This window comes from Thamnophis elegans, chromosome 11 (genome assembly GCF_009769535.1).
Source record: "Thamnophis elegans isolate rThaEle1 chromosome 11, rThaEle1.pri, whole genome shotgun sequence".
In the NCBI taxonomy this organism is placed as follows: domain Eukaryota; kingdom Metazoa; phylum Chordata; class Lepidosauria; order Squamata; family Colubridae; genus Thamnophis; species Thamnophis elegans.
The window spans coordinates 12,221,036-12,248,669 of NC_045551.1; the positions used below are offsets into that span (position 1 = coordinate 12,221,036).

Sequence of the window (27,634 nt, forward strand, 5' to 3'; positions counted from 1 at the left end):
TGAGATGTAGGCTTTTCCCATTCCAAATAGACCTGTTCTGAAGCATTTTGTTCAAATAGCCAAATTTTTTAAAAGGGCATTCAAACTGCCTTTGGAACCTTCGTCTGGAAAATAATCTTTATTATTTTCTTTGGACATAGCAAGCATTCTATGTAGTGAACTTGGAAAAGCATTGGGAGTTTTTTTCTGCGCCGAGACAGATCCGTATCCATTTGTAGCCTGGAAAACAGTTCATCCTTTGGTGTTTAGAACCATGATCTAAGAAGACCTTCTCAGGGCAAGTCTGGGTTTATTGGCCTACGCTTTTGGAATGGGAATTGATTTTACTTTTATTTTAATATGCTTTTTCTCTGTTGGTAGAGCTAACACAGAGTTTAAGCTGAATATGGACCAAAAGCCAATGGAAAATCCTGCTCTTGCTTGCCAAGGGAATAAGGCATGCCGAATGTAGAGGCATTTTATTGTTTGTTTCCCCAGAGCTTTCCCTTTCTCTCCCTGAGCAAATTGTTCTAAGCCAGTGTTTCTCAACCTTGGCAACTTGAAGATGTCCGGACTTCAACTCCCAGAATTCCCCAGCCAGCTGGGGAATTCTGGGAGTTGAAGTCCGGACATCTTCAAGTTGCCAAGGTTGAGAAACACTGTTCTAAGCAGTTCAGTAGACTAGGCCCCAGGGTTGGAGGATGATGATTTTTCTGTAACATGCTGAGGGTGGAGAAAAACAGTGTGGTTTAATTGTTTAACTGACCTTAATTAAATGAAGAAAGAAATTCTCCTCCTGGAAAGTGAATCTATGCTGAATTGCTAAGGAATGCTCAGAGAATGGTTTGAAACAAAGGGTTTCCTCTTCCTATTATACTACTTCACAGAGAGTGATAATCCAGTAGCATTAATGCTACAGAGGATCAACACTGGGCACAGCAGTGGGGAAAACGAGATGCAGTCTGTTCATAAGAAATTACATTGTATATGAGTATGTGAAACTTGGGCTTCATATTTACAAAGATAAAAGGACCCAGCAAAACCTCTTGCAGGAGGAGTGCTCTTGTTCTTGTTGGCTTGTTGCAGAAGTGCCATCTTTAGGCATTAAATGTGCCCTTAATCATCTTCTGTTTGAAATTTGCCTTTTTCAGCTAATAGGTGATTCAAATTTAACAGAGTCTTTCATTTCCAAGATAGCTGCAGATGTGCCAAAAGCATAAATAGCTGTAAATGTTTTGAAAGCAGGCGGTAAAATGAGATTGTTTGTAATGTCTTTACAATTAAAATTCTGCATTGTAAACTATGCACAGGCATGAGCGTTGAAAGAAAGCCAATATTGTTTGTGTTTGAACTTTCTGGAACAAGGGTCTTTTGGGGTAGAAGAATAGAATTTCCCATTCTGTCTTCCTCACACATGTAATATCAGCATACTTCATCGCTAAATTTGTAATATTTTGGTTCGTTTGATTTGACTACTCCCTGGCCTACATCTTAGATTCCAAGTGCTGCTTAGTACTTCACCAACAGCTACTCCTGTTTAGAATAGCCAGCTCACTCTTCTGCTAATGCCTCATCTGTTTTGCATTTTTCTCTTCTTTCTGTGCTTGATTCTGAGCGCTCATATTGCACTGCTGTGATGTGTTTCTTTTACACCCACTGCCTCATCCTTTTCTTGACTATGTTCCACTTAATCCCAGCTCTGATTCACCCATGTTCTGTTTGACTGAGCCTGCCCTTCCTAACGTTCCAAGAATTCTTGTGTGGTCATACACGTGGCTGATTCTCAGTCCAATTTATTTTATTTTTTTTAGCCAGGCATTGTTCTTTTCTTGTCTTGCTCTCCCTTTGGTGCTTTTGCATCCTTACAGATTTATAACAGACATCTTGTTATTCTCAGTTATTTCAGACTTGTATACCGGCTTCTGGTAAACTGTAGGAATTGCCCTTGCCTTGCTGTAGCTCATACCTCTTTCTTCCAAACTTGTCACTTTTCAGGGAACAGTGAAAAACATTTCCAAATCTATTTTTCAGCTGTTGTTTTGTCAGTTTCAAATGCTGGATTCTTGAAATAGAGATACCTGTAGGATTTTCAGCTGCAAGGGTTTGTGCAGTGAACATAGACACCAGTGGTGGGTTTCAAAATTTTTTAGAACCTCTTCTGTGGGTGTGGCCTGCTTTGTGGGAGTGGCTTGCCGGCCATGTAACTGATTGGGAGTGACTTGGCAGTCATGTGACCGTGTGGGAGTGGCCAACTTGTAAAAAGTGGTGAAACTCACTTAACAACGCTCTTGCTTAGCAACCAAAATGTTGGCTCAGAAACTCTGGCATTTGAAACATGCAAGTCTTAAAGCTGTCAAGCTACAAGACCCTTGCACCCCTAACCCTTTAGGAAAAAAACCCCAGGGGTGTTCAAACTTGACAGCTTTAAGACTTGTGGACTTCAACTCCCAGAATTCCTCCTCTCGCTCTTCATCTTGATGATGTGCGGACGGGGTGGGTGGATGGGAGCTGGAACCGGTTCTAAACGGCACTGTAGATTTGTGGAACCTCTTCTATAGAAGAGGTTAGAACTGGCAGGAACCCACCCCTGATAGACACATACTTTGCATAATCATAGTGTTAGAAATGGGCTCAGATGTCTTCTTCTCCAACAATGTAGAATCTATTAGAATATCTCTGACAGATAATCTTTAAGGCTCTATTGAAGATCTCCAGTGAAGAACTCTGCACTTTGTTCAGCATCCTGTTTTACTGGCTGATACCTCATATATTCCCGAAGTTGTAACCTGAATCTACTTCCTTAGATGTTTTTTAACCAATTGGTTCTGGGCCTGCCTCTTGCGGAAATAAAGAATAAGTTCACTCCTTCTGTGTGACTGTCCTTCAGGTATTTGAAGACTGCTGTGATCTGGATCCTGTGCTCCTGTTAATCTGTCCCAAGATATCATTTACTTTTTTAACAGTTGTAACACATTGCTGTTTCATATTTAACTTGTGAGTGTACCAGGGGTGGGTTTGTCCTGGTTCGCACCAGTACGCCAGAACCGGTTCGTGAAATTTAGCGTATCTTTTGGAACCTGTTCCAAAAGGAAGGAAGGAAGGAAGGAAGGAAGGAAGGAAGGAAGGGGGAGAGATACACACAGGAAAGGAAGAGATACACACAAGGAAGGAAGGAAGGAAGGACGGAAAGAAGGAGAGTGAGAGAAAAAAGAGAGAAAGATAGAAAGAGAAAGAAAAAGAAAAAAGAAATAAAAAGGAAGTGGGAGAGAGAGAAGAAAGAAAGAAAGAGGGGGAGAGAGACAAAAGGAAGGAAGGAAAGAAAGAAAGAGTGAGAGCGAGAGAAAAAGAAAGAAAGTAAAAGAAAGAGAACTTATGACCACAATTGAGCTCAAAATTTTGGTTGCTAAGCAAGAGCATTGTTAAGTGAGTTTCACCCCATTTTCCAAGTTGGCCACGCCCACCTGGTCACACACCCACCAAGCCATGCCCACCCAGTCACATGACCACCAAGCCACTCCCACAAAACAGGCCACACCTACAGAATAGATTCTAAAAATTTTGAAACCCACCACTGGAGTGTACCAAAGGTATGCCGAATGTTTTCATATATACTATTGCCAAGATAGGCCTTCCCCATCTTACATGTGTTCCTTTTCAATCCAGATGCAGAATTGTATCCTCCTCTCTGTTGAAATCCATCCTATTTTTTTCAGGCCAATTCTTTATTTCATTTTTCTAAACTTCTGTCTTTTATCAACAATACTGCTCCCATCCCAGTTTGTGTAATTTCCAAACTTGATATGAAATCTCTTAATCAAGTCAGTGATAAAAATCCTAAGTGCTGAGACTTCACTCAGTACTTCCCTCCCATTAATGAGCATTCTTTTGTTGTGGTAATTCAGTCAACAGTGAATCCATTTAACAGTATTATCAACTGGTTCATATCTTATCATTTTATGAAGGAAAATATTACGAGGCACTCAGTCATATGTTTTTCTGAATGAACATAAGATTCTGTATTCCACTTGATTTTAATCTATTTTACCTTTACCTTTATTTTATTTGTCAAATTATTTTATTAGTTTTACAGATGCCATTATCTTTTTTTAATTTACTGCTTGTCTGTATAATACATTTCTTTTAAAATAGATGTACCATGCTAAATATTTTTTTAAATTATTTCCTAGATATAAGCCATCGGTTTCGGATAACAAAGCACTCATGGTAGTTACTGAGGAACCAATAATATATGTTCCTCCCCAACCCTGCCAGCCATTTATCAACAGGACAAAATCACTCAGGTAAGCTGTTTGTTTATAAATAGCAGAGATATTAGTGTCAGATAAGTATTAGGACCTAATGTTTGACTTCCTCGGTATTCAATTCACTGGAAGTTTAAATGAAACTCACTGGTGTCTTAATGATTAAAAGGAATATGTAAGTAACAAGCCAAAACAGCAACCTCGATAATTTTCCTATATTGCATTTATAAAAGAGGCTCGTTAAAATTTTGAACAATTTTGTGACAAGGGATAAAGAAAATATGAAAAGAAGTCAAGTTCTAGGACATTATTTAAAGACATCAGGATTGTTAAAAGTAAAAGGAAGGAATATCAAGTTGGTTTACTGATCAAGGGTAAAGTAGACATGTTGTTATCTTTGGCAATCTTTAATGGACTTTTGCTAATGAGGACTGAATGACAAGCTTTTAGGGATTTGTTTATAGAAAGATGAGATATGGGAAGAAGAGATCAGTGTTGTATTTTAAGAGAAGGAGACAAGTTACTAAAATTGTTTGTACTGTACTGTGATGAATGGGGAAGTTATTTCTTTATTTCTTTTTCTTTAGTATTTTCTTACTGTTTCTTTTCTATTTTTATTTCTATGTTTTATTTTCTTTAGTATTTTCTTATTGTTTCTTTTCTATTGCTACTTTTACTTTCTGAACTTTGTATTTTTTTCTCTATTGTATCTTTCTTCGTTTTCATTTTTATATTTTTAATTATAATATTGAATAAAATTACCATATAAAAAGTGTCATCTCATGCATTTTATCCACTTCAGATAAATTCTGTAACACTGACAGAATATTAGTCAACACAATGAGTTGGGATAGCAATTTGTTAGATGATTTATTGATGAGCTTGCAACTCCATGTCCATTTCAGTGCCACAGCTCAAAGCAAAAGTGTTTTATAGGCGTCTGTACTGGAGTTTATGTAGTGCATTCCCAATATAATTAGGAATAAGCAAATCTACTTTCTTATATCTTACCAATCTTTGCCTATCCTAAGCAGGCACAAACTGATTGGGAGATCCAAATTCAAATATTGAAATCTTGATAAAGTGAGACATTATTTCTGAGATTTTTATTTGAGGGTATAAACAAGAGACCAACCTGAATATGAGCTGAAAATCAGTGCTTACAAGTTCTTCTGGAGAAGTTGTCCTTGAATATATTTTTTTCATTCCTATTGTTATTCCGTTTAATTTTCATGTTATGTATACAGGTTAAGTCATGAACTAAGAGGTTGGGTGCATAGACATGAAGCAGAAAGAACACGATCAAGAAGGATGTCAAATAATCAGCAGCAAAAAGAGCAGACTGTCCAGGTAGGTTTATAGAATCATTTATATATTGTGGCAGCAGGAGAAGAGAAGGTGGAAAAATAAGGTTCTCAGGCCCAAAGGTTCAAAAGAGGGAATTGTATCAGAACAACATTCTGATACAGTATTCCCCGGTCCCTGTCTCTATTCTTTTGTCATTTAGGTGATTCTGGAATATGAAAATACTCTTTCTTTAAAAAAAATCTGCATATGTATATATGTGTATGTGTGTGTATGTATGTATGTATGTATGTATGTGTGTGTGTGTGTGTGTGTGTGTGTGTGTGTGTGTGTATGTAGGTCTCTAGTTATTCGGGTTTTCTCCCGCGTAAAATTGGAGATGTCTTGGCATATATATATATATATATATATATATATATATATATATATATATATATATATATATATATATAAAAATAGATATATGTAGATATAAATATACGGGAAAAGACCCAAATACAAGAAGGCCAGCGTGTTTGTGTGTGTTTGTGTGTGTGTGTGTGTGTGTGTGTGTGTGTGTGTGTGTGTTTGTGTGTAATTATTAATAATTACACGCACGCACACACACACACGCACGGACATGCTGGTCTTCTTTTATTTGGGTCTTTTCCCGTGTAAGATTGAGATTGTCTTGGCAACATTTCGGCGAGGTCTCACTCGCCATCTTCAGGCTGGTGTTTTCGGCTTAAAGCATGGTCGGAGCTGCCGTCTTTCTATAAATCTTGGTGGGTGGGGTGTGGAGTGCTGGTTTTGTTTCAATAAGTGATTGATTGGCTGTGTGGTTGTATCATGATTGGTTGGTTGGTGCTGATTGCTGCTGGCTGTGTGTCTGTTGTTGTTTTGTGTTGTAACGGACTGGGTGGTGGGTGGGGCTCGTTGTTGACTAGGGCGGGAGGTATCGTCATGTTTATTCATGTGGGGGTGTTTCTCTGTTTTGATAGCTTCCATAATTATTCTCTTGTTGAAGTGTTCAGTTTTGGAGATTAATTTGGTTCCTTCAAAATTAATTTCATGTCCTGTAGCTTTAAGGTGCTGGAAAAGGGAGGAAGTTTTTTCTTTTTTTCTTACTGTGTTCTTTTGTTCTGCGAAGAGTGCATTTATTCTCCTGTCTTGGTTCTTGGGGGGGTGTCTCCTTTTGGATTAGGTTGGTAATTGTTTTTCTTTGGAATCCGTTGGAGATTAATACGTTTGTGAGAGTGTGTAATTCAGTTTTCAGGTGGTCTTTGTCGGCTAGGCGTTTGGTTCTGAAGATGAGGGTCTTGGCTACAGAGTTGATCTGTGCAGGGTGGTGATGGGATTGTGCGTTTAAGTAGCGGTTGGTGTATGTTTTTTTCCGGTAGATGGTGAGTCCTAGGGAGCCATTGGGTTTTTTGTAGATTAGGACGTCCAGAAAGGGAAGTTGGTTGTTTGCTTCTATTTCCATAGTGAATTGTATTTTGGAGTGTAGGCTGTTGAGATGTGTGAGGAAGTTGTCCAGTTTTTCTTGCCCGTGTGGCCAAATCACGAAAGTGTCATCAACATATCTAAACCAGAGTTTGTGTTTGTGTTCAGATTTATCTAAAGCGTTAGTTTCAAAATGTTCCATGTATAAGTTTGCGATGACGGGTGAGAGGGGTGATCCCATGGGTGCTCCTTCTATCTATTTGTATCTTTGTCTATTATGGATGAAGTATGTTTTGGTTAGGCAGTGGTTGGTCAGGTCCAGGATGTGTTTAGGTGGGTTGTTGGCTGTCAAGGCTTTTTTTATAGGCACTTGGGTGAAGAGGTATATATAGTATTTTTAAAATACACTTCTGTCCCCCATGAATGGTTTCCCACATCTCAGTGTTAATGTTTGAACTTAAGTATCATATGAAATACTTTGATCATTTTAATTGTTTTATGAAACATCTGAAAATGCGTTGCATTTTAAAAATATATACACTTAATTATAGTTTTTCCTGCACATTTGACTTATCTACTATAGAACTTTAGTAATGCTATATCACAGTTTTCTTTGTGATATTTTGTTTTTATATTTAATTTGGTGATTTTCCTTGCTCATTTTTTTCCTATCCCCAGAGTGCTTCAGGAAAAAATTCTGAACTAATGACTCTTCCATATACAGACAACAGTGTTGGGTAAGTCAAAATAGAATATTCTCATCAGTATAGTATTACATAGTTTAAAATGTTGCCTTATGTAGGAAATATTTAATTGTTTTACTGAAAAGAGCCAGAAATATTTATTGCCAATCTCATGTTAACCCAGTTTTCATTCAAGCTCTTTAAGGATTCATCTAGTCAAGTATTCCATTTCCTACAGTGGCCAGATAGATTTTTCTAGAACATTCACAAATGTATATAAGAACATCAATATTCCCCTTTCATTAGTTCTGGTACCCAGGATACAGAAAATATGGAATATGTCTGATACCCGAGGCCTAACCTGTCACACAATTTTTCCTACTTTTTCTACTCTGAAACAATTATTTTGCTGCCGTCCGCATATAAATTCCTTGCTGCCTCTCAGATAGCAATAGCAGTAGACTTATATACCGCTTCATAGGCCTTTCAGGCCTCTCTAAGCGGTTTACAGAGAGTCAGCATATTGCCCCCAACAATCTGGGTCCTCATTTTACCCACCTCGGAAGGATGGAAGGCTGAGTCAACCCTGAGCCGGTGAGATTTGAACCGCTGACCTGCTGATCTAGCAGTAGCCTGCAGTGCTGCATTTAACCACTGCGCCACCTTGGCTCTTATAAAATTTTACCTCAGCATAAATACAAGCAATAAAAAGAATATCTCTCATTACATAAATATATACATCTGAAAAAATGCAGTTTCTCTCAAAGATCAGTTAAATATGGCAAAATATAAAAATACAGCAACTGAATCATCAAAAGCAGATGATAAGGACTGATTAATTAGAATCTGGTTCCAGAGTAGGAAAAGGAAGGTGACTAATATACAGATCTTCAGTCACACAGCCCAGTATTTGCATACTGAACTAAAACCTCATTTGAATTATCATTACTTCAACTGTAGATTCCCGATTCCACATTTTGCAGTCAGCAGAGGATGGCTTCTTCCATAGTTCTTTCTGCACTTTCTCCGTATCTGTGCACTAACTATATTTTTAGATTCTTTCCTATAACACTGGTGGCGTGTATATACTTTCATTAAAAGAAAAAGGTAAATATTATGATACTGTGTGCTGATTTCTGGCTTTGTAAAGTGATATCACAAATGCAGTAAAGCATGCTGTTCCTGATAATTGGGAGAGCAAATGAGGGTATTGCATACTTGATTTATTTTATGATATATTTGGATGTTTTATGTATGCTAGTATCAATAGTATCTTCTCATGTATTTCAGTAGGAATTCAGGAAGTGAGCTACAGGTTTATTATGCTTCGCCACGAAATTATCAAGATTTTTTTGATGCCATTCACAGAAGGGGAGATACATTCTATGTGGTGTCATTCCGTAGGGTGAGTATATTAAAATGTTCAGCAATTTCAAACATGCAAAGATTGTCCTTTTTTATAACATTCTATCCAAGATTTTTTTTAATGAGGCTAGTGTAGCTTTTAAGTATTCTCAACATACAATTCCTGAACTTTCTTGAGAAAGAAATTGTAAAATCTTGATTGTGAAATTTTATTCCAACCTATTATAAAACCTATATGAAACCTATGAAGAAGCAAACAAACAAACAAACAAACAAACATTCCCCCATGAATTTGATCAGAATTTATTGTTTCTCTAAAAAAAATGAGGACCATTATTCTTTTCTGGGAGAAAAAAATGAGCGTAAATGAGATTTATACCTGAAAAAATCAGTACATATCCAGAAAATGAAATCATATAATTTTCTCTTGTGCAAATGGATCTGTTTTGGTCAGGTGTTTTTTCTTCATTGATACTAAATAAATAAATTTATTGGCATTACATCTTCTAGGTATTTGCGGTGCTTTTGCTTCAGGAATCTGTTATAACAGTTCTTTTTTTTAAAAAAAAATATATTTTTATTATTTACATATAAGTATATCGAACACAGTGTGACTGTCCTGGCATTTCATCTGCCATATAAACCAAAGTGAAAGACAAATAACATAAAAAATAATTTTAAAAAATCTGCTAAAAAAAAGACAAATAACATATGTACAACTTACACATTGCTAGTCTTATACAATTATTTTTGACCAACGTATTCATTTTAATAAATACATAATATCTCATTTCAGGTCTACTTAGCCTAATTATTTTCGTGTTCCGACTCCCACCTCGTGTTTCCAGCCATTGATAAAATCTATTCCATGTGTCATAATATTTCGTCTCTCCTTTGTTTTTTAATTCTAACGTTAGTCTATCCATTTCTGCACATGTTAATATCTTCCTTATTATCTTCTTTTCTGAAGGGGTACTTACACTTTTCCATTGCTGTGCATACACCATTTTCGCTGCTGTTAGGATGTGAAGTATTAGGTATATTGATCCTTTGCTATAGTCTTCTGTTATAATACCTAATAAAAATAATTCTGATTTGACAGCAGTTCTTTTTGCAGCACAATATCATAATGGATTAGGGAGTGAAAATATAATCAGGGTCTTGACAGCTAATAGCAACCAATTTGTATGTGAGAGGACAGCCACGCGAAGCATCTATTTTTATATTATATCTCCCATCCTAGTAATACTTCCCAGAATGGAAAATGAGTTTTAGTAAAACAACTTTTTAAAAATTTATCCTATTTTGTTTCTTGTAAATTATCAATTAGAAGTGAACTGAGGAGCCGAGGTGGCGCAGTGGTTAAATGCAGCACTGCAGGCTACTTCAGCTGACTACAGTTCTGCAGTTCGGCTGTTCAAATCTCACCGGCTCAGGGTTGACTCAGCCTTCCATCCTTCCAAGGTCGGTGAAATGAGGACCCAGACTGTGGGGGCAATATGCTGACTCTGTAAACCGCTTAGAGAGGGCTGAAAGCCCTATGAAGCGGTATATAAGTCTAACTGCTATTGCTATTGCCATTGCTATGTTTAATTATCAAAAGGATAAAATGATCTATTTACATTGTGGAGTTATTCCCATATCCATCAGCAGATGGAGGTAACGTTTAACTTTATTTTAAGAAAGTTGCTTTTCAAACATTCTACTCCAAGAGTTGATATTTTTCCTCAGTTTGTCTGCTGAGGAATCTTTGTATATTATTATAGATTCTGGAAAATACTCTAATATGCTCATTGTTGTCCCATGTGTGTCATTTCTGTTGGTTCTCTTCCGAAAAATGCATGTTGCTGTGAAAAAATGGTAAAAATGAAAGAGCTCTTAGGAAAACCTATCCTACATTATTATCCTTTGTAGCAACTCTTGTACTTTTTCACAATGATTGATTAGCTCTTTAATCCCCCTCTTCTAAAAAAAAGATTCTTGAATGAATGGTGGTATCGTGGATAAGCTGTACAGATGGTTTCTTTGGATGCTGAGGATGATCAGCATCATTATCACTGGCACTGTATTACATTTATTTTTCACTTTTCTTCTGGGAGACCCAGAGGTGAGATATCATGGTACTTCCACTTGCCTGAGCAATCTAGTCTTAGGGCATCACTACTTAGCCTTCAGCAATGAGGATTTTCAGACCTCTATTCGCAATGTTTTTAACTTGAAGGCAGAAAGACCGTAGATTTGAAGGAAAGCTGCCATTTGTGGCAGGTAATGCTAAGCTAAAGACAGTTTGGTGAAGTGTTACAACATCAGCCTGGAAACAGATCATAAGTTCTAGACACATATCTTGGGGCAGCCCTTGAAGAGCTTTCGGAGACTTCAGCTTGTCCAGAATGCAGCCGCACGAGCGATTGTGGGTGTACCTCGGTACACCCACGTCACACCTATCCTCCGTGAGCTGCACTGGTTGCCTATTGGTCTTCGGATACGCTTCAAGGCGCTAGTCGTCACTTATAAAGCCCTTCATGGTATTGGACCTGGGTACTTGAGAGACCGCCTACTGCCAATTACCTCCAACAGACCGATTAGATCCCACAGATTAGGCCTCCTCTGAATTCCATCCACTGGCCAATGCCGACTGGCGACCACCCGGAGGAGGCCCTTCTCTGTGGCTGCTCCGGCCCTTTGGAACGAGCTCCCCGTGGAGATTCGAACCCTCACCACCCTCCAGGCCTTCCGCAAAGTCCTTAAAACCTGGCTGTTCCGACAGGCCTGGGGCTAATGAGTTTTTGTCCCCCCCCTCGAATGGTATGGTTGTTAAGTGTTTAAATTGTGGTTTTGTTTTGTTCGTGTTTTTCTTATTTGTACCCCCTCCCCCCTGACTTGGTTGTGAGCCGCCCTGAGTCCCTTCGGGGAATAGGGTGGCATAGAAATATAATAAACTCAACTCAACTCAAATCCTACTGAATGACCTTGGACCAATAACTCTCTCCGTCTTCGGAAGGAGCCAATGACAAACCACTTTGAAAATCTTGCCAAGAAAACTACAGGGATTTGTCTAGGCAATTATTGCAGTCTAAAACTGATTTGAAAGGCATTTAAACTAAAATACTAAGCTAGGTGGACATCGTCTCTGTGATTGGTGGTCTGGTCTTTGGGGCTGAGTCTCTTCTGTATGCAAATTTCCATTTCTCTACCCCATCTAACCCCTGTGACCTTAAGCCAAGGAAGCTTTGTGAGTCCTCTACCGCTGTTGAATAGAGTAAAGGACTAAATATGGTAAATCAACAGGGTCTCCCGTAAAAAAAATAAATTCTTCTATTCAGTACATGAGACAACAAAGGATAGGGTTACAATTCTATTCCAATTAAAGGATAAAGTATGCCCTTTAGAGATCCTTTGTCTTGAATTTTTCAAGAACAGAGAAAACAAGTATTCAGTTTAACTAAGAGCATCTGTTTCTTTACAAAAGTAATCAGTAAATGGAATATTGAAATAGAATGTTTTATTCTATACTAGAATATACTATAAGTAAAAATTCACTAGTATGTCCGAATTCAGTGTTTTTTGTTTGTATGTATATATTTTGAGACCCAAATAGGATTAGTTGCTTTTTATGACTGAAATGTATGCACGTGCATGTAGGAACAGTATGTAAGTAGCGTGACTCGTCAAAACCGCGCTCGACTAAACCGCGCCCGATTAAACCGCGTCGCTGATGTCATCAACAGGGCAACAACAGCCAGCGCGGAGAAAGAAGGGCGCTTTAAATAGCGCTTTGAAAGCAAGCCGATTCAATTTAAGGTAAGGGTTAGGGTTAGGGTTAGGGTTAGGGTTAGGTTAAGGGTTAGGGTTAGGTTTAGGGTTAGGTTAAGGGTTAGGTTTAGGATTAGGTTTAGGGGGGTTAGGTTTAGGTTTAGGGGTTAATTTTTGGTTTAGGGTTTACAGCGTGCTTCTGTCTCCGCGCTGTTGTCGCCCTGCTGATGACGTCAGTGACGCGGTTTAGTCGGACGCGGTTTAGTCGAGCGCGGTTTTGTGGTGGAACCTGTAAGTAGGACTTACTTAGGATTTTACTTAGCCTGGCACATATAGTTGGAATTTTGAAATTATATATGTTTTGAGCGCTCTCAAAATGACTGAGGAGGAGATGCTCATTCAGAAAGGGTAACCATAGCAGACACGGCCAGTTACAAAACATACATTAATTAAAATATAAAACAAGGAAATTTTTGCCTGCTGTTTCTTCTCGTTCCTCCAAGATTTTTCCTACCACTCCCAGTTTAAGTTAGATAAAATCTCTTTCATCTTGAGCTTCATTTCTGATGATTTGAAAGATATATTTATGCATCAAATCTTCATTACGATCAAAAGATTAGCATAATGAGGGTGGGTATAGTAAATTAAAAAGGATGAAAAAATACATCTGAGTCTAAAAAAAGTATAAAAAGCTAAAACCTATAAAACAAATAAATGTAAAAAAACAAAAATCCAAAAGGAATCTAAAAAGCGTGGTAGGATTAGATGGGTGTAGGGAGAGCATAAATGTTAGTATATCACAACATAGAATACTCTAGAGCAGTGTTTCTCAACCTTGGCAACTTGAAGATGTCCGGACTTCAACTCCCAGAATTCCCCAGCCAGCGAATGTCAGCGAACTTTAAGACTTGTGGAGTTGAAGTCCGGACATCTTCAAGTTGCCAAGGTTGAGAAACACTGCTCTAGAATGATATAGTAGATGCTCATTAAGACTACCTTATGGCACAGATCATCACCTGATGGATTTTAAATGCTGCTGCGCAGAACCTGGCAACATGATAGGTTATAACCGGGTTAGTATCTGAAAGCAGTAGGGACTGTAAAATTGTCTTGTGCACCCTGGATATTTATGCAGTAAGGACGAGATGAAGCTAGTCTGAATATGTTTGTAATACAGACACTGAGAAAGTACATGCTCTGTTGTTTCTGTATGACAGTGACCAGAAGCATTGTCTCTCCTGGTAGGAAATCTTCCTGTATTGGAGGACAGCAGAGGGGAGGGCATGGCATCATGCCAGAAAAAAGGCTCTACCTGGAGTACTTCAAGATTAGTTAAGTATAACATAGGAGAGGCAGAGTACCCGTTGGGTTGGTTCACTGCCAATAAACATTGGGGACCTGGCTAGGTCCAGTTGGTGCTCTTGTATTTGTCATGTGCTGTTGAATGAGTGATTTGGCCTAATTATATTCCATGCTGAGGCCTGGAGAGAAGCCCAAGGGTAAGATTTTACTTGCCTCTGCCTTTTCCCATGTGGACTGAAAAATCACCCTTCATAGTTAAATTGTATTTATGCCATTTTTTTGAAAACACCTAAGAAGTGATTTGCTATTGCCAGAGAAAGAGAGAGAAGGAGAGAGAGAAACGTCCCAGGTTCCTGTCCTTTTGAGGATAAAAGAAGGACTTACATGTGTTGCCTCTGAAAGAACAGAATAATATTTCCTTATTGATCACATTTTATTGTGATCACTATATTTTGAGTTTTGTGGTTTAAAAAAAAAGAAGTGTATCAGTTTTCTTGGGCGGGGGGATAGGAGGAATTTGTTTATTCATTTATTCCCTGCTGTTATTTTTATAAATAAGGCAACAAGCCAGTGGTGGGATTCAAATAATTTAAGAACCGGTTCTCTGCCCTAATGACCAGCTGGCTAGGTGGGGCTCAGTGGTAATGTGACTGGGTGGGTGTGACCAACTCAACGTCACTCACGTTGATGGGCCGTTCGCCTTAGCTGTTTCAATGTAATAAGGGAGAGGCAGTTTCTGTAAGGAGGACAATAGAGATTAGGCTAGAAACAGCAGCAGAAGGTTTCCTTCTTGCCTTCCTTACAGGATTAGCCCTGTAAAGTGGGGAGGGGGAGATTTCTTCCAACAGCCGGTTCTCCGAACTGCTTAGAAAGTTAACAACTGGTTCTCCCGGATAGGTGCAAACTGGCTGAATCCCACCGCTGCAACAAGCATATGTAGTAATCCTTTCTCCTTCTATTTTCCCAACGACAAATCCATGAGGTGGGTTGGACTGAGAGAGAGTGACTGGCCCAAGGTCACCCAGATGTTTTTCATGCCTCAAGCGGGACTAGAACTCACAGTCTCTCCCGAAGGCCAACACCTTCAGCATTGCAACTCAAGAAAGATCAGTATGTATACCGCCAGGTTCATTTTTGCAATTCTGAATAGCTACCTGGAATCTACTTGGAATTAAAGAGCCCAAATATGTAACTTCAAATCTTCTTCTCTTGTCTACTGTCTCTCATTGAGCCTTAATTTTGGTTTAAGTAGAGTTGGTGAAACTGGAATATGTGTCGTTAAGAATAATACAAAAGTTAATCTTTTTTCCAAATCTTAGTTCCAAAACTATGCCCTTGTTATAAAATGGAAATTGTTTAGTAGTTGCAGAACAGGGAGGAGGACAGAACATTTATGAAGATTTATGGTGTTTTTTTCAACAACTGTAAGATTGTTCTTTTCCTTCCAATCAGAAGCAAATCAGTCTCTTGAACTGACTTTCTGCATTGAATTTATAAGTCAACAATTGTACTTTGGGCCATTTCCAGCTGCATTGTATTTCTCTCCAAAGTGCGCAATTGCAATTACTAATTTTATTGTATTGGCGTTAAATGCCCTTAACGCCAGGCAAGTTCCATTGATGCACTAGACTTCTCTTTCATATAACTGTTTTTTTCCTCCCAGAGATAATTCCATACAGATGAAGCCTTTTCCCCTCCTTGGCTCTATCTCTTTAGCCAAGTTTACAATTATATAACAGACAATGTCTAGTGTGTTCTAAAGTCCAGGTGCAACAACAGTGAAATATCAAATGCCAATTGATCACAGCACCACCTATTGGTTAAGAATCATAGTAGCTCTGCTGATATTTAGCATTCCTTTACTGCAATTAGGTAGAAGATTTTTTTTCCCTATTACTTATGCAGAGGCCATAAAGCACATTCAGATTTATAATATTTCTAGACTGGAAAGAAGGTTGAACTGCATCAGAAATAAAGTACCATGTTTCTTTGTAGTGGATTGTACCTAATTCTAAACTTTATATTGTAAAATAAGGTTCCACCACAAAACCGCGGTAGACAAAACCGCGGTCGACGAAAGCGCGTATGTGACGTCATCACAGTGCGACGAAAAAGATCGAAAAATGTAAAAATAAAGCGAAAACCTTACCCTAACCCCCCCCAAACCTAACCCTAAACCTAACCCTAAACCTAACCCTAAACCTAACCCTTAACCTAACCCTAAACCTAACCCTTAACCTAACGAAAAACCTAACGCTAACCCTTAACCTAACGCTAAACGTAACGCTAACGCTCTAAACCTAACCCTAACCCTTAACCTAACCCTAAACCTAACCCTAAACCTAACCCTTACCTTTATGTGAATCGGCTTGCTGTAATTTAATTTTTATTTCAATTTTTCGATCTTTTTCGTCGCGCTGTGATGACATCACATACGCGCTTTCGTCGACCGCGCTTTTGTGGAACGCGGTTTTGACGGGTCACGGTAAAATAATATGGGTGGCAGAAAATTCTTATGGGGATAAACAAAAGAATATACTCTTAGAATGTAAAATAGTAATAGTAATTGTTCCGCTTGCTTTGCATCAGACAGATAGTAACTGTAAATAATAAAATATTACCTTTTAGATTAAGTATTCTGTGCCATTTTAAATTAATATGAGCAGAAATCTCTTTTCTATCCAGAAGATTACTTTCGGAATAGTAATCCTCTGACTTTCATATCTCTCATGCTAGAGATCTTTTTGTTGGGAAACGCTATTATTCTTGATGGATTACTGATCAGCATAGTCGTTGGCAATCAATTATTAGGTGCTTTAAAATTCTACGGATAAATATTTAAAAATTTGCATACAGTGATCCCACATATTTATTTTCTGTCCCTCTTTCTCTGGATATAGATATATACAAATTCTCCGTACCAGTGATGGTGAACATTTTGGACTCAGCATATCAAATTCAGAAAATGCTTTCTTTGATTCTGCTGTCACATCCCATCCCAGGCCAAAGAGACCTCTTTCTCCTTTCTTCTCCTCTCCAAACCCTCTAGATATTGAAGTTGCACGAGTGGGCCTTATTCTTGCATTTTCTGGAGCCTCAGAAAATTGCATGAGAATCCTTGTGTGATTTTGAGGGCCAGAGACTATGCAAAAGGAAGACCTTCTTGTGCAACTTCCGGAGCTTCTGGAAAGCCTGGCATGTCTTCAAAATTGGCATGGTGTGTCACCTGTGACATGCATGTCATAGGTTCACCATCACTACCCTAGACTTTGGGATAGTGTATTTGGATATTTTATTACTATGTTCCAAGTAGAAAGTTGGTTTTAGGATTGTACAAGAACTTCATGACTTTTCTTTATATTTTCCATTTCCTATGTCCTTTATTTTTACAAAAGTAAAATGTGTGAGATGCCAGAATTTAAAATGAAGTGGTACTTGGATATTGTAAGTTTTCCCTCTTTTGCCACCAGTTTTTGACTCAATTTGAAAAAAAAGTGACTTTCCAAATGCAATGCTGAGCCCCTTCGGGCTTCAGTTTAAACTTGAGGTCTGAATTATCTATTCTAAATTCTTATCATAAGCCATAGTCAAAGTGACCACTAAAAAAAAAATACCAAACAATTAGGAAAAGGTTCACACAGTTTTGTCTCGGTGTCAAATATTATCCAAAATTAAATCAGAGTCCAAGGCGAAGTATTCCTCAAAGTTCCAATTTATTAAGAGAGACATGTTGGCACATCTTTGGAAACCCGAATCTGAAAGCTTCCCGGGTTTCCGCACCCAGTTGAAAGTGCATGATCTTGCCCCCACACCCACAAGTCCATCACATGGTCCAATCTTCCACTGCCACACTGGCAGTTCCACCCATCCAGTTCCGGTCAGGCTCAGAGGCCTAGAGAACAAAAGATGACCTTAGTTTTCTAGAAAGGAATTTATTTTGACAACAACACATTCTACTCCTTACTATTCCTCCTCCCAATTCCCCACTAATGAAACAGCACAGCAATAAAATGTGGCAGGCCAAAGATCCTAAAAGGAACCGTCTGCAGGCCTGACAGGCGGCCTCTCCTCAGAAGAAAAACGTTTCCTTAAAGAGAATAATATAGGGGTTAACATAAAAGAATTAACCACCTCCCCCCCCGGGGGGGGGACCCTTTGGCTTGTCAAGAAACTTCTCATGGAATTGTTTTACTAACTTGTCCACTTTTAAGTCCCAGCTTTTCACCCAAGTAGCTTCGGACAAAGGGTACCTCTTCCAATGCATTAAATATTGTAAATGACCCCTATATAGCCTTGGGCTCTGATTTAGTTTTGGATGATATTTGGAATGCTGACACTAGGATTGTTAGAGAGAAGCGATCTAATATATTACAGTGTAATTATGGACGGGACAGTGCGTGCTACAATGCTTAAATAAGAAACCTGTGTTTCTGTTTCTTCATTGTTATAGAAACAAAGAGTAGAAAAACAGTGTGGGTAGATAGCTATGGAACTGGAACATCAGTACTGTAGAAAGTCATATCTGAAAAATAAATTTAATGAACCTGGAAAATTTGAAACGTTTAATAGAAAGTATATGTTGTGTTCCAAATTCTGTAAGCAATAATTTATCACACTGAGAAATTATTTAAGAGCTTTTCTAAAAAAAAACATAAAAACACAGAGACTTTGATTCTGTTTGTTTGATTATATTATCAGAAAAATATAAATTAGATGCTTTAGACCAAGTAGAATGGATATGAGATTTCCCATAGCCATGATTCTTGCTCTCTATTGGCTTTTGACTTGCCCCCCTCCCCCCCAAAAAAAAACCCTGAAATTTTTTGGGGGGAGCTTGCGACTATGAATATATATCCCAGGAAACTCCATAAATTTCCTATTCTGAAATTCTTCAGTTTAGATTAATTTAGATTCTATGTCAAAAGGTAGGTCAGCTAAAAATCTCTTCTTTGGGATAAGTATTACGTAATAGGCGAGCAGTCATAGTTCCTTTGTGTATCAGTGAAATAGTTATATTTAGGCTGTGATTGAAATTCCCTGTTCTACTATTGTGGCAAATATGAACTTGTTGATGATACTGCATAGAAGGGAAAATATTTTTATTTTTTTCTATTTATTTTTTTAGCATAACTAATAACAGTGAATATTGCTAGCATTTAAAAAGTAAAAACTTTGTTTCCTGGATTTCTAAGGACCAGTGCTAAGTACTAAGTACTATTTTAAATGGCATAGTCATATTGCAATTTGAATTTACAAAAAGCTACCATTTTTGAATCCCCCCCAAAATTCTGATATTGTGGGCAGAAATTTCCTTATCCAGTTCTTCCCAAATAGACACATAGACTCCAAGAATAAAAATTCTGATATTGTGGGCAGAAATTTCCTTATCCAGTTCTTCCCAAATAGACACGTAGACTCCAAGAATTCTCAACAATGATCATGCTTGCTAAGTAATCCTGAAAATTGAAGTCTACAAATCTGTAAGGCATACCTATTGGGGAATGGGCCCTAATCGCTATTGAAGAAAAAAATAGAATGAATGAACAGGAAGCCTGGCAGAGTTGGCATACTTTCATAATTCAAATAATTGCAGATACTTCCTTTATTTGCTACTGCCATATTTGTACATGAATAATAAAACTATAATTATTTCCGAAATAGAATTAAGGACCTAGGAGATACATGGTATCTTTTTTCCACTTAAGGTGCTTCTCTGCTAGCACATTAAAATAATAGTCACAATCGCCTGAAGAGCTTGAGTAGATCTTAGCTCAAATGAAAATAAAATAGATTTCTCCTGTTTTGTTGCAAGAAATTTGCTTTCTGATTTGTTGTCACATAAAGGAAGCTGGTGTTCCCTTTCATCTGCAATTATAAAATTATGTGGATTAATTACATATTTAACTAGCCCCTTAGAATCAGCTGAAATTATTCTGGAAATAGAAAAGACCCTAAAATATGTCATCATGAAAGACTGGTCTCCTGGCTAGCCACAGAAGAAGACATTTTCAGTACACACGGAGCCTTTCAGCCCTGACCTTGGGGTTGTATATATATTTGATCTACCATATATCTCACATTTCTACAAGGCTACTAGGAAAGCAAAATAAAAATAGGATATAAACATTGAAAAACAGAAATTGAAGTGAATAGTGTAATTGCACATTAAAATCATATAATACTTAAACATTTGCTAATCTCTGTAATCTCTACAAAAGAGATTCTTTTATGGATTATAGATTCTCTATATGCCAGTTGAGTGAAGGATGTTCTGTAAACTTCTCCTATATTTTGGATTGTGATTCAGGGCTTGGAAGGAAATTTCTGTCACAATGATAATTGCCCACTGAGATTGTCGTAGAGATAGCTTTTCATATTGTTTGACACACGTAGAAGCTGAATTTGTTTTGCTTTTGACTAGGTTTTGTGTTCTGCCCCCCCCCCCCCTCTGTACAGTGTGTCAGATCCATCTTATCTTACAACGGTCCTACTTCTTCCCTCCCTCCCTCTTTCCTTCCCTCGTTTCTTCTTTCCTACTCTCCTTCCTTCCCTCCTTCCTTCCTTCCCTCCCTCCTTCCCCCTTCCCTCCCTCCTTTCTTCTCTCCTTCTCTCCTTCCCTCCCTCCTTCCTTCCTTCCCTCCTTTCTTCTCTCCTTCCTTCCCCCCTTCCTTCTCTCCTACATTCCCTCCTTCCTTCCTTCCCTCCTTTCTTCTCTCCTTCTCTCCTTCCTTCCCTCCTTCCTTCCCTCCTTTCTTCTCTCCTTCCTTCCCTCCTTCCTTCCCTCCTTGCTTCCCTCCCTCCTTCCCTCCCTCCTTCCTACCCCCCTTTCTTCTCTTTCTTCTCTCCTTCCTTCCTTCCTCCTCTCCTTTCCCTTCTCTCCTTCCCCTTCCTCCCCTTTACCCTTCCCCTCTTCTTCCCATTCCTCCCCTCTTTCCTACTCTTACATTCCCTCCCATTCTTCCTCTGCCTTTCCCTTTCTCCTATTCCTCTCCTTTCTCCAGGTCATGGTTGACTCTTAATGACCACATAGTTTTTCACTATGACAATCTGCCCCTAAGCGATGGCAATCAGATCTTCCCATGGTGCCCCTGTCGCCACTGTAATTGAGTGCGTTCACTTGGCTGCTGGTCATCCGCTGCTCTTTCCTTCCACCTTTCCCATCATTGAAGCCTTCTCCAGTGAGCTAGATCTTCACATAATGTGCCTGAAATAGAATACTTGGAGCGCCAGCTTGGTGCAGTGATTAAGGTGCTGGCCTAGAAGGGAAGACTGTCAGCCCTAGGCTTTCCTTCCGTATAAAAGCCAACAGGGTGACTTTGAACCAGTCACTCTCTTTCAGTCTAACCCTCCTCACAGGATTGTTGTTGTAGGGGAAAATAAGAGGTAGAAATAGTAAGCTCCATGACTTGAGTGGTCATTTTTCATCATATGAAAACATTCACAGACTCATGCTGATTGAGAGTTTATGGAAGTTGCCAGAGCCGGGGTGGCGCGGTGGTTAAATGCAGCACTGCAGGCTACTTCAGCTGACTGCTAGATCAGCAGTTCAGCGGTTCAAATCTCACCGGCTCAGGGTTGACTCAGCCTTCCATCCTTCCGAGGTGGGTAAAATGAGGGCCCGGATTGTTGTTGGGGGCAATATGCTGACTCTGTAAACCGCTTAGAGAGGGCTGAAAGCCCTATGAAGCGGTATATAAGTCTACTGCTATTGCTATTGCTATTGCCAGCTTCAATACATTTAAAAAACAAGTTAGGGGATTTTGTATTCCTACACCAAGTACAGAGCCTGGGAGGATTGTTTTGTAGTGAGGTGCAAACATTTGGGATTAGAAGTACTGACCTCCAAAATTTCCAGATTTGCTTATAAACCGAATAGAAATATATGGATTTTTTTTTTTTACAAAAAATGAAAAGGTATTTGTGAATCTGCATTTAAATAATATCCGAGGAACAGAATAGTTAGCACAATAGGACTGTACTAGGAATAATGGAGAGGGAGAATACATGGAAGCTGAATAATATGAAGTATTGTTGAACAATCTATGTAATGCAAAGAAAGTTGATTTCATAAGTACTGGCGCAGAGAGCTTTCACTTGGCTTCCTCATAATCTGGAAGAGAAAATATCTATTCTCTAGAGTGGATAAATTCCTTGCTAATGAAGTCAAACTTCCCGACTAGCTCCCTTTGTGCCCTCTTTTCATGTATACTTCTTCAAAGCATATTTTTCACAAGACCTCATAGATAAGATGTAGATAACTTTGAAACTAAGCTGGAAATCTGAAATTCTAGGATTATTTTTTTTGTCTTTTCTGTCTATCTACACAAATGTGAGATGTAGTGTTAATGCAACAAAATATTAATTTCCATTTTCTTCATGATGATCTACTTAGGAGGAAGTCACTAAATGCTTTTTGTGTCTTTATGGTTATTTTTACTAAGTGATTCTGAAGAAGTTGTATCAAGCAATTTGGTGTTAGAGTAGAGAAAGAAAGGATGTCATATTGCAGCTATATTAATGTATGCATAACAGTGGCATCTCTGGTCTCTGTCAAGTTAAAGCAAACATGCTTTTAAGTAATTGAATTGGTCAAAATAAAATATATTACTGTCTCTATAATTTTATGCATTTTGATGTGGCATATTTGATAGTTAATGTGGCCTAATACAGGTGTGTGAATTTAACTATCAGGGGAAAAATTGAATCCTTTCTTCATCCATTGTTTTGGATTATAATTATTGCCAAAGTAGTAAGAGAAAGAAAGTAAAGCATTATTAATTGGCAGCTTAGTATTTGAGATACAAAATACCTACATTTATTGTTAAAAATAGTAAGTTATATGGTAAAAATTGAAATGTGAGCCTTAAAACCATCTGCTCTTTTCATGTGAAGTGTCATCTAAAGACAAAATAAATCAAAGCAAGTTAGGCTCCAGAGCAGATGATCTTGTAGCTCTGAGCCAATGGTTTTACTGTGATGGAATGACAATCCAAGAGAAAGCCTAAAACTCAATGCCTGGCATAATGGCTGGAAAACTATCTGACTGGAAAAATGATGTGGCCAAATTAGACTGTGCTCCAATTTTTGTCATGGCTGTCCTCTACTTCAGTAATCTAACAATGCTCTCTATACATTCTAAATTCAGTCCAAGGCAGTATGTTTTTTAATCAAGTTGAAGTGCAGATTTTGTTAGCTGTTGAAGGATACTAGCAAAGGTTACACATTCAGACCTATTTCCACAGCAGCATCTAAGCGACAAAGAGCAACGGGCAGTTCCTATAAGGCTCCGTTAAATTTCATGCCACATTTGTTTTCAAGATTGGCTTCTTGAGGCTAAATAATCACTATTTTGTAGCATGGTTGTTGGTGGGGTTTTTTTTAATTAACCACATTTTTAGTTAAAATAACTCTCATATCCATCTGGAAAGCTTAAGATGTCTGCTAATATAAATTAATTTATGTTTTATGCAATGTATAGATTGATGTAAGCTGTAAGTTAAAATTAATGATTTGGAACATTATAATGTAACGGGGTAGCATGGTGGCTCATATTAAGATACTGGGCTTGGCGGTTGGAAAGCCCAGGTTCAAGACCCCAGGTGCCATGCGATAGGGTGAGCTCCCATCCTGCCCCAGCTCCTGCCAACCTAGCAGTCCGAAAGCATGCAAATGCAAGTAGATAATAGGTACCACTTCATTGGGAAGGTAACAGCGTTCCATGATGTCATACTGGTGACATGACTGCAGAAATATCGTTGGACAGCACTGGCTCAATCGCCTTGAAACAGAGATCAGCACCGCCCGCATAATCAGCAACAACTAGCGGATTAAAATCCCCAGGGACTCCTTTAGCTTACCTTTTTAAAATGTAGCAGTAAAAGATGCGGGGAATAAAGAATACTCAGTAAACTGCAATTAACTAAAAAGCGAGAGATAGTTAAAAATTAAATGCTAATTTTTCACATCAACATGAAAGCCAGAAACCATGATAGAACTATTGCCTCAATGAAAAACAAATAGAATCATGCATAGATGGGTGAAGATTTGGTGAATAAAATGGACAATCTGAATGGTGGACATTCAGATTGTGAACTATTTGTGGCAAGAGTTTTGTTTTGTAATCCATATGGGAATGTGACACTCTGAATATTAGGGTTTACTGTACTAATACTATAATTAAAAAATATAATCCAAAGGAGGCAGAAATAAACTAGTTCAATCTTTCCTGATGGCTATGTTCAACTATGGTATTTTTGTGGAAGCAGCTACACAAGTTTGAACTCTTATCTCGAGTGCAATTTACATGCTGAATTGGTGTGGGATTTATTTTTAATGCTAGCTCCTGAAAATGCATGTACCTGGAATCTATACGGAGTTATAGCAGTGTTGTGGCCCAGCAGGAGCCGTTGGAGCTGCCACCAGACTCCGACAGCGAGGGGCCCTATGAGTCGGCTCTGGAGGATGTGGAGGACCCTGGACAGGGTTCCGACTCCGAGCAGGACGCAGAGAGATTGGTTGCCCACCAGGTGGCACCTGAGCCTTGGACCAGTGGGGAGGAGACAAGGGAGAGTGATCCAGAAGCCAGCAGTGAGTTGTTCCTGGATGCACGCCATTGAAGAGCTACTAGGCATCAGGAACAATTATGCAATTACAGGAGGTAATTGCGCTCAGCTGGTGGTCATTAGGCTCCTCTCCAGACTATAAAAAAGACTGCTGGTGCACACGGGCCTCTTGCAGAAGTCAACGCATTGACTAAAGAGAACTGTTGTAACTAACTTGGCAGGCTAGATTGCTGCCAAGGTTTGTCTGTGTTGCTGCAAAGGTCCTTATCTGTTTGTTTGCTTGGCTTTCAGCCACCAAGATTTTGGTCTTGCTATTAAAGTACATTCTAGTCAAGCTTGTCTCGGCTTTCATTACTGGATGGAGGAGGGGGTCAGAACACAGCAGTATGTCAATGGTTCTTTAAATAGGGATTTGTATTGGTTTTAATTTTCATTTTATTCTACATAGGTTTTTTCACATTTTAAAAGTCACCAGCACAACTTAATATCTGTGACATATTTTTTAGGATCATCTGTTGTTACCTGCCACCACGCACAATAAGACCAGGCGACCAAAGATGTCAATAGTGTTACCAGCAATAAACATCAGCGGTGAGTATGGAAGTTAACAAATGGTCAAAAAAGCTGCTGTTTCATTACAAATTGTATGAATATTTCCTGGACATTTAAAAATTATATCGTTCGGTCTCTTCTGGTGAGCTGTGATTCAAATAGTAATTTTTGAATGTTATTTATTTTGTTTATACATTACCAAAATTATATGATTCATGCCAATTTACAATCATAAGGGATATTAAAACAGAAACAGTTAAAAACAGTTCTGCTGATTATAGCAGAAGTAAAAGTAAAGAAACAATAATCATAACTCATACCAGCAGCATCAATCTAGCTATGTGGGTTTTCAAAGAGACTGCAGAATGACTCCATTCTGGTAGCTTTCCAAAAAAGAAGTGAGGGATTCTGCTAATTTGACTTCCGATGGGAGACTGCTGTAAAAAGCTAGGACAAGAAAGCGTGACCTGACAAAAGGGCGAACGTCAAAACCGCGCCCGACTAAACCGCGTCGCTAAAACCGCGTCGTCATCAACGCGGCGACAACAGCGTGGAGACAACAGCGCGGGGACAGAAGGGTGCTTTACAATAGCGCGTCGACAGAAAGCCGATTTAACTTAAGGTAAAGGTTAGGGTTAGGTTAAGGGTTAGGTTTAGGGTTAGGTTTAGGGTTAGGTTTAGGGTTAGGTTAAGGGTTAGGTTTCAAATAATTTAACAACCGGTTCTCTGCCCTAATGATTTCTTCCGACAACCAGTTCACCAAACTGCTCAGAAAGTTAACAACCGGTTCTCCCGAACTGGTGCAAACTGGCTGAATCCCACCAATGATTTGGACCAGCAAAATAGCTTGTGGGCAAACACAGCTTCATCTGGTTTGAGTTCAAGCTTAGTTTCTCTCTCTAAACCCTCAAATCCTTGACATATCCAGTTCAGTCCAAGGGTGACAATGAACAACCAGCATATTGATGGTGGCTTACCCAAATTGATTAATGACTTTTTCAGTGGCCTCATATAGATACAGAGGAGAAGAGGATTAATTCCCATGGTAGTTAACTTCTCCACGTACATGGATTGGAATTGCCCACGTAGGTAAGAGCAGAGCAAATCATCTAATTTTGCTCTTTTGTTTTGCTCTAAATCAAACACAAAAAGATACTGTGGTTGATAGTATCAAGGGCAACCAAGAGGTCAGGGAGGACCGCGATGAGTGCTCTTCCACCATCCAGACCCTGGCAGAGATGATTTACGACAGTGAGTGACTGTTCCTGTTTTAGATGTCATACCCCAACTTGGAACCTAACTGAAAATGATCCAGAACAATTTTTTTTTTTTTTTTTTGCTGAAGCAATGCCAACTTCTCAGAAATAGGTAGGAACTATGCAATACATAGCCAGTATAGCTGAGCCTTGGTGGGAGAGTGGTTAAAATGCAGTATTGCAGGCAAACTCTGCCCTCATCCAGTAGTTTGATCACGACAAGGCTTGAGGTTGACTCAGCCTTCCACCCTTCCAAGGTTGGTAAAACGGAGGACCCGGATGGTTAGGGGCAATATACTGACATTGTAAACTGCCCAGAGAGTGCTGTAAAGCAGCCTTCCCCAACCTTTCCAGCTCTGTGGAACGGCACCAGTGGCAGTGGTTGGCAGCGGCGGGAGGGGATGGTTTTGCATGTGCGCCACTTCCACAAATGCAGCTTCACATGCTCATCGTTTCAATTTCGTTGTACACATGTTGTGCATTGGGTTCCACCACAAAACCGCGTTCGACTAAAGGGCGCTCGACGAAACCACGTAGATGACGTCATCACAGCGTGACAACAGCGTGGAGAAAAAAAGCACGCTGTAAACGCTAAACCTAAAATTAACCCCTAAACCTAACCCCCTAAACCTAATCCTAAACCTAACCCTTAACCTAACCCTAAACCTAACCCTTAACCTAACCCTTAACCTAACCCTAAACCTAATCCTAACCCTTAACCTAACCCTAAACCTAACCCTTAACCTAACCCTAACCCTTAACCTAACCCTAAACCTAAACCTAACCCTAACCCTAACCCTAACCCTAACCCTTAACCTAACCCTAAACCTAACCCTAAACCTAACCCTAAACCTAACCCTAAACCTAACCCTTACCTTAACTTGAATTGGCTTGCTTTCAAAGCGCTATTTAAAGCGCCCTTTTTTCTCCGCGCTCGCTGTTGTCGCCCTGTTGATGACGTCAGCGACGCGGTTCAATCGGGCGCGCTTTAGTCGAGCGCGGTTTTGTCGTGCCACGGTGCATTGACAATAAAAGTTTGGTTTGATTTCCATTCCCACTGGGCCACAGCTCGGCACCAGGACGTGGATTGAGGACCCCTGCTGTAAAGCACAGAGGGTGGTTTATAAGTTTAAATGTTATTACTATAGCTGGATTCAGGTAAAGGCTCAAGAATAAAAGTCAAGTTTATGCAT

At 39.0% G+C, this 27,634-nt stretch overlaps 1 protein-coding gene across 3 annotated transcripts in view; it reads left to right on the plus strand.

Moving 5' to 3' along the window:
- The window catches only part of ATF6 (activating transcription factor 6), a 90,555-nt gene that overhangs the window by 31,323 nt on the left and 31,598 nt on the right, over positions 1 to 27,634 (plus strand). Inside the window, exons 11-15 of one of the 3 annotated variants that reach the window (XM_032226359.1) lie at positions 4,167 to 4,280; positions 5,489 to 5,591; positions 7,647 to 7,705; positions 8,942 to 9,056; positions 14,015 to 14,620. In XM_032226359.1, coding sequence (XP_032082250.1) covers positions 4,167 to 4,280; positions 5,489 to 5,591; positions 7,647 to 7,705; positions 8,942 to 9,056; positions 14,015 to 14,101 — 478 coding nt within the window. In that variant the 3' untranslated portion in view covers positions 14,102 to 14,620. Of the gene's footprint in view, positions 1 to 4,166; positions 4,281 to 5,488; positions 5,592 to 7,646; positions 7,706 to 8,941; positions 9,057 to 14,014; positions 14,621 to 25,139; positions 25,225 to 27,634 lie in introns of those variants that run through there. The other 2 variants (XM_032226358.1, XM_032226357.1) reach the window with 2 other exon arrangements.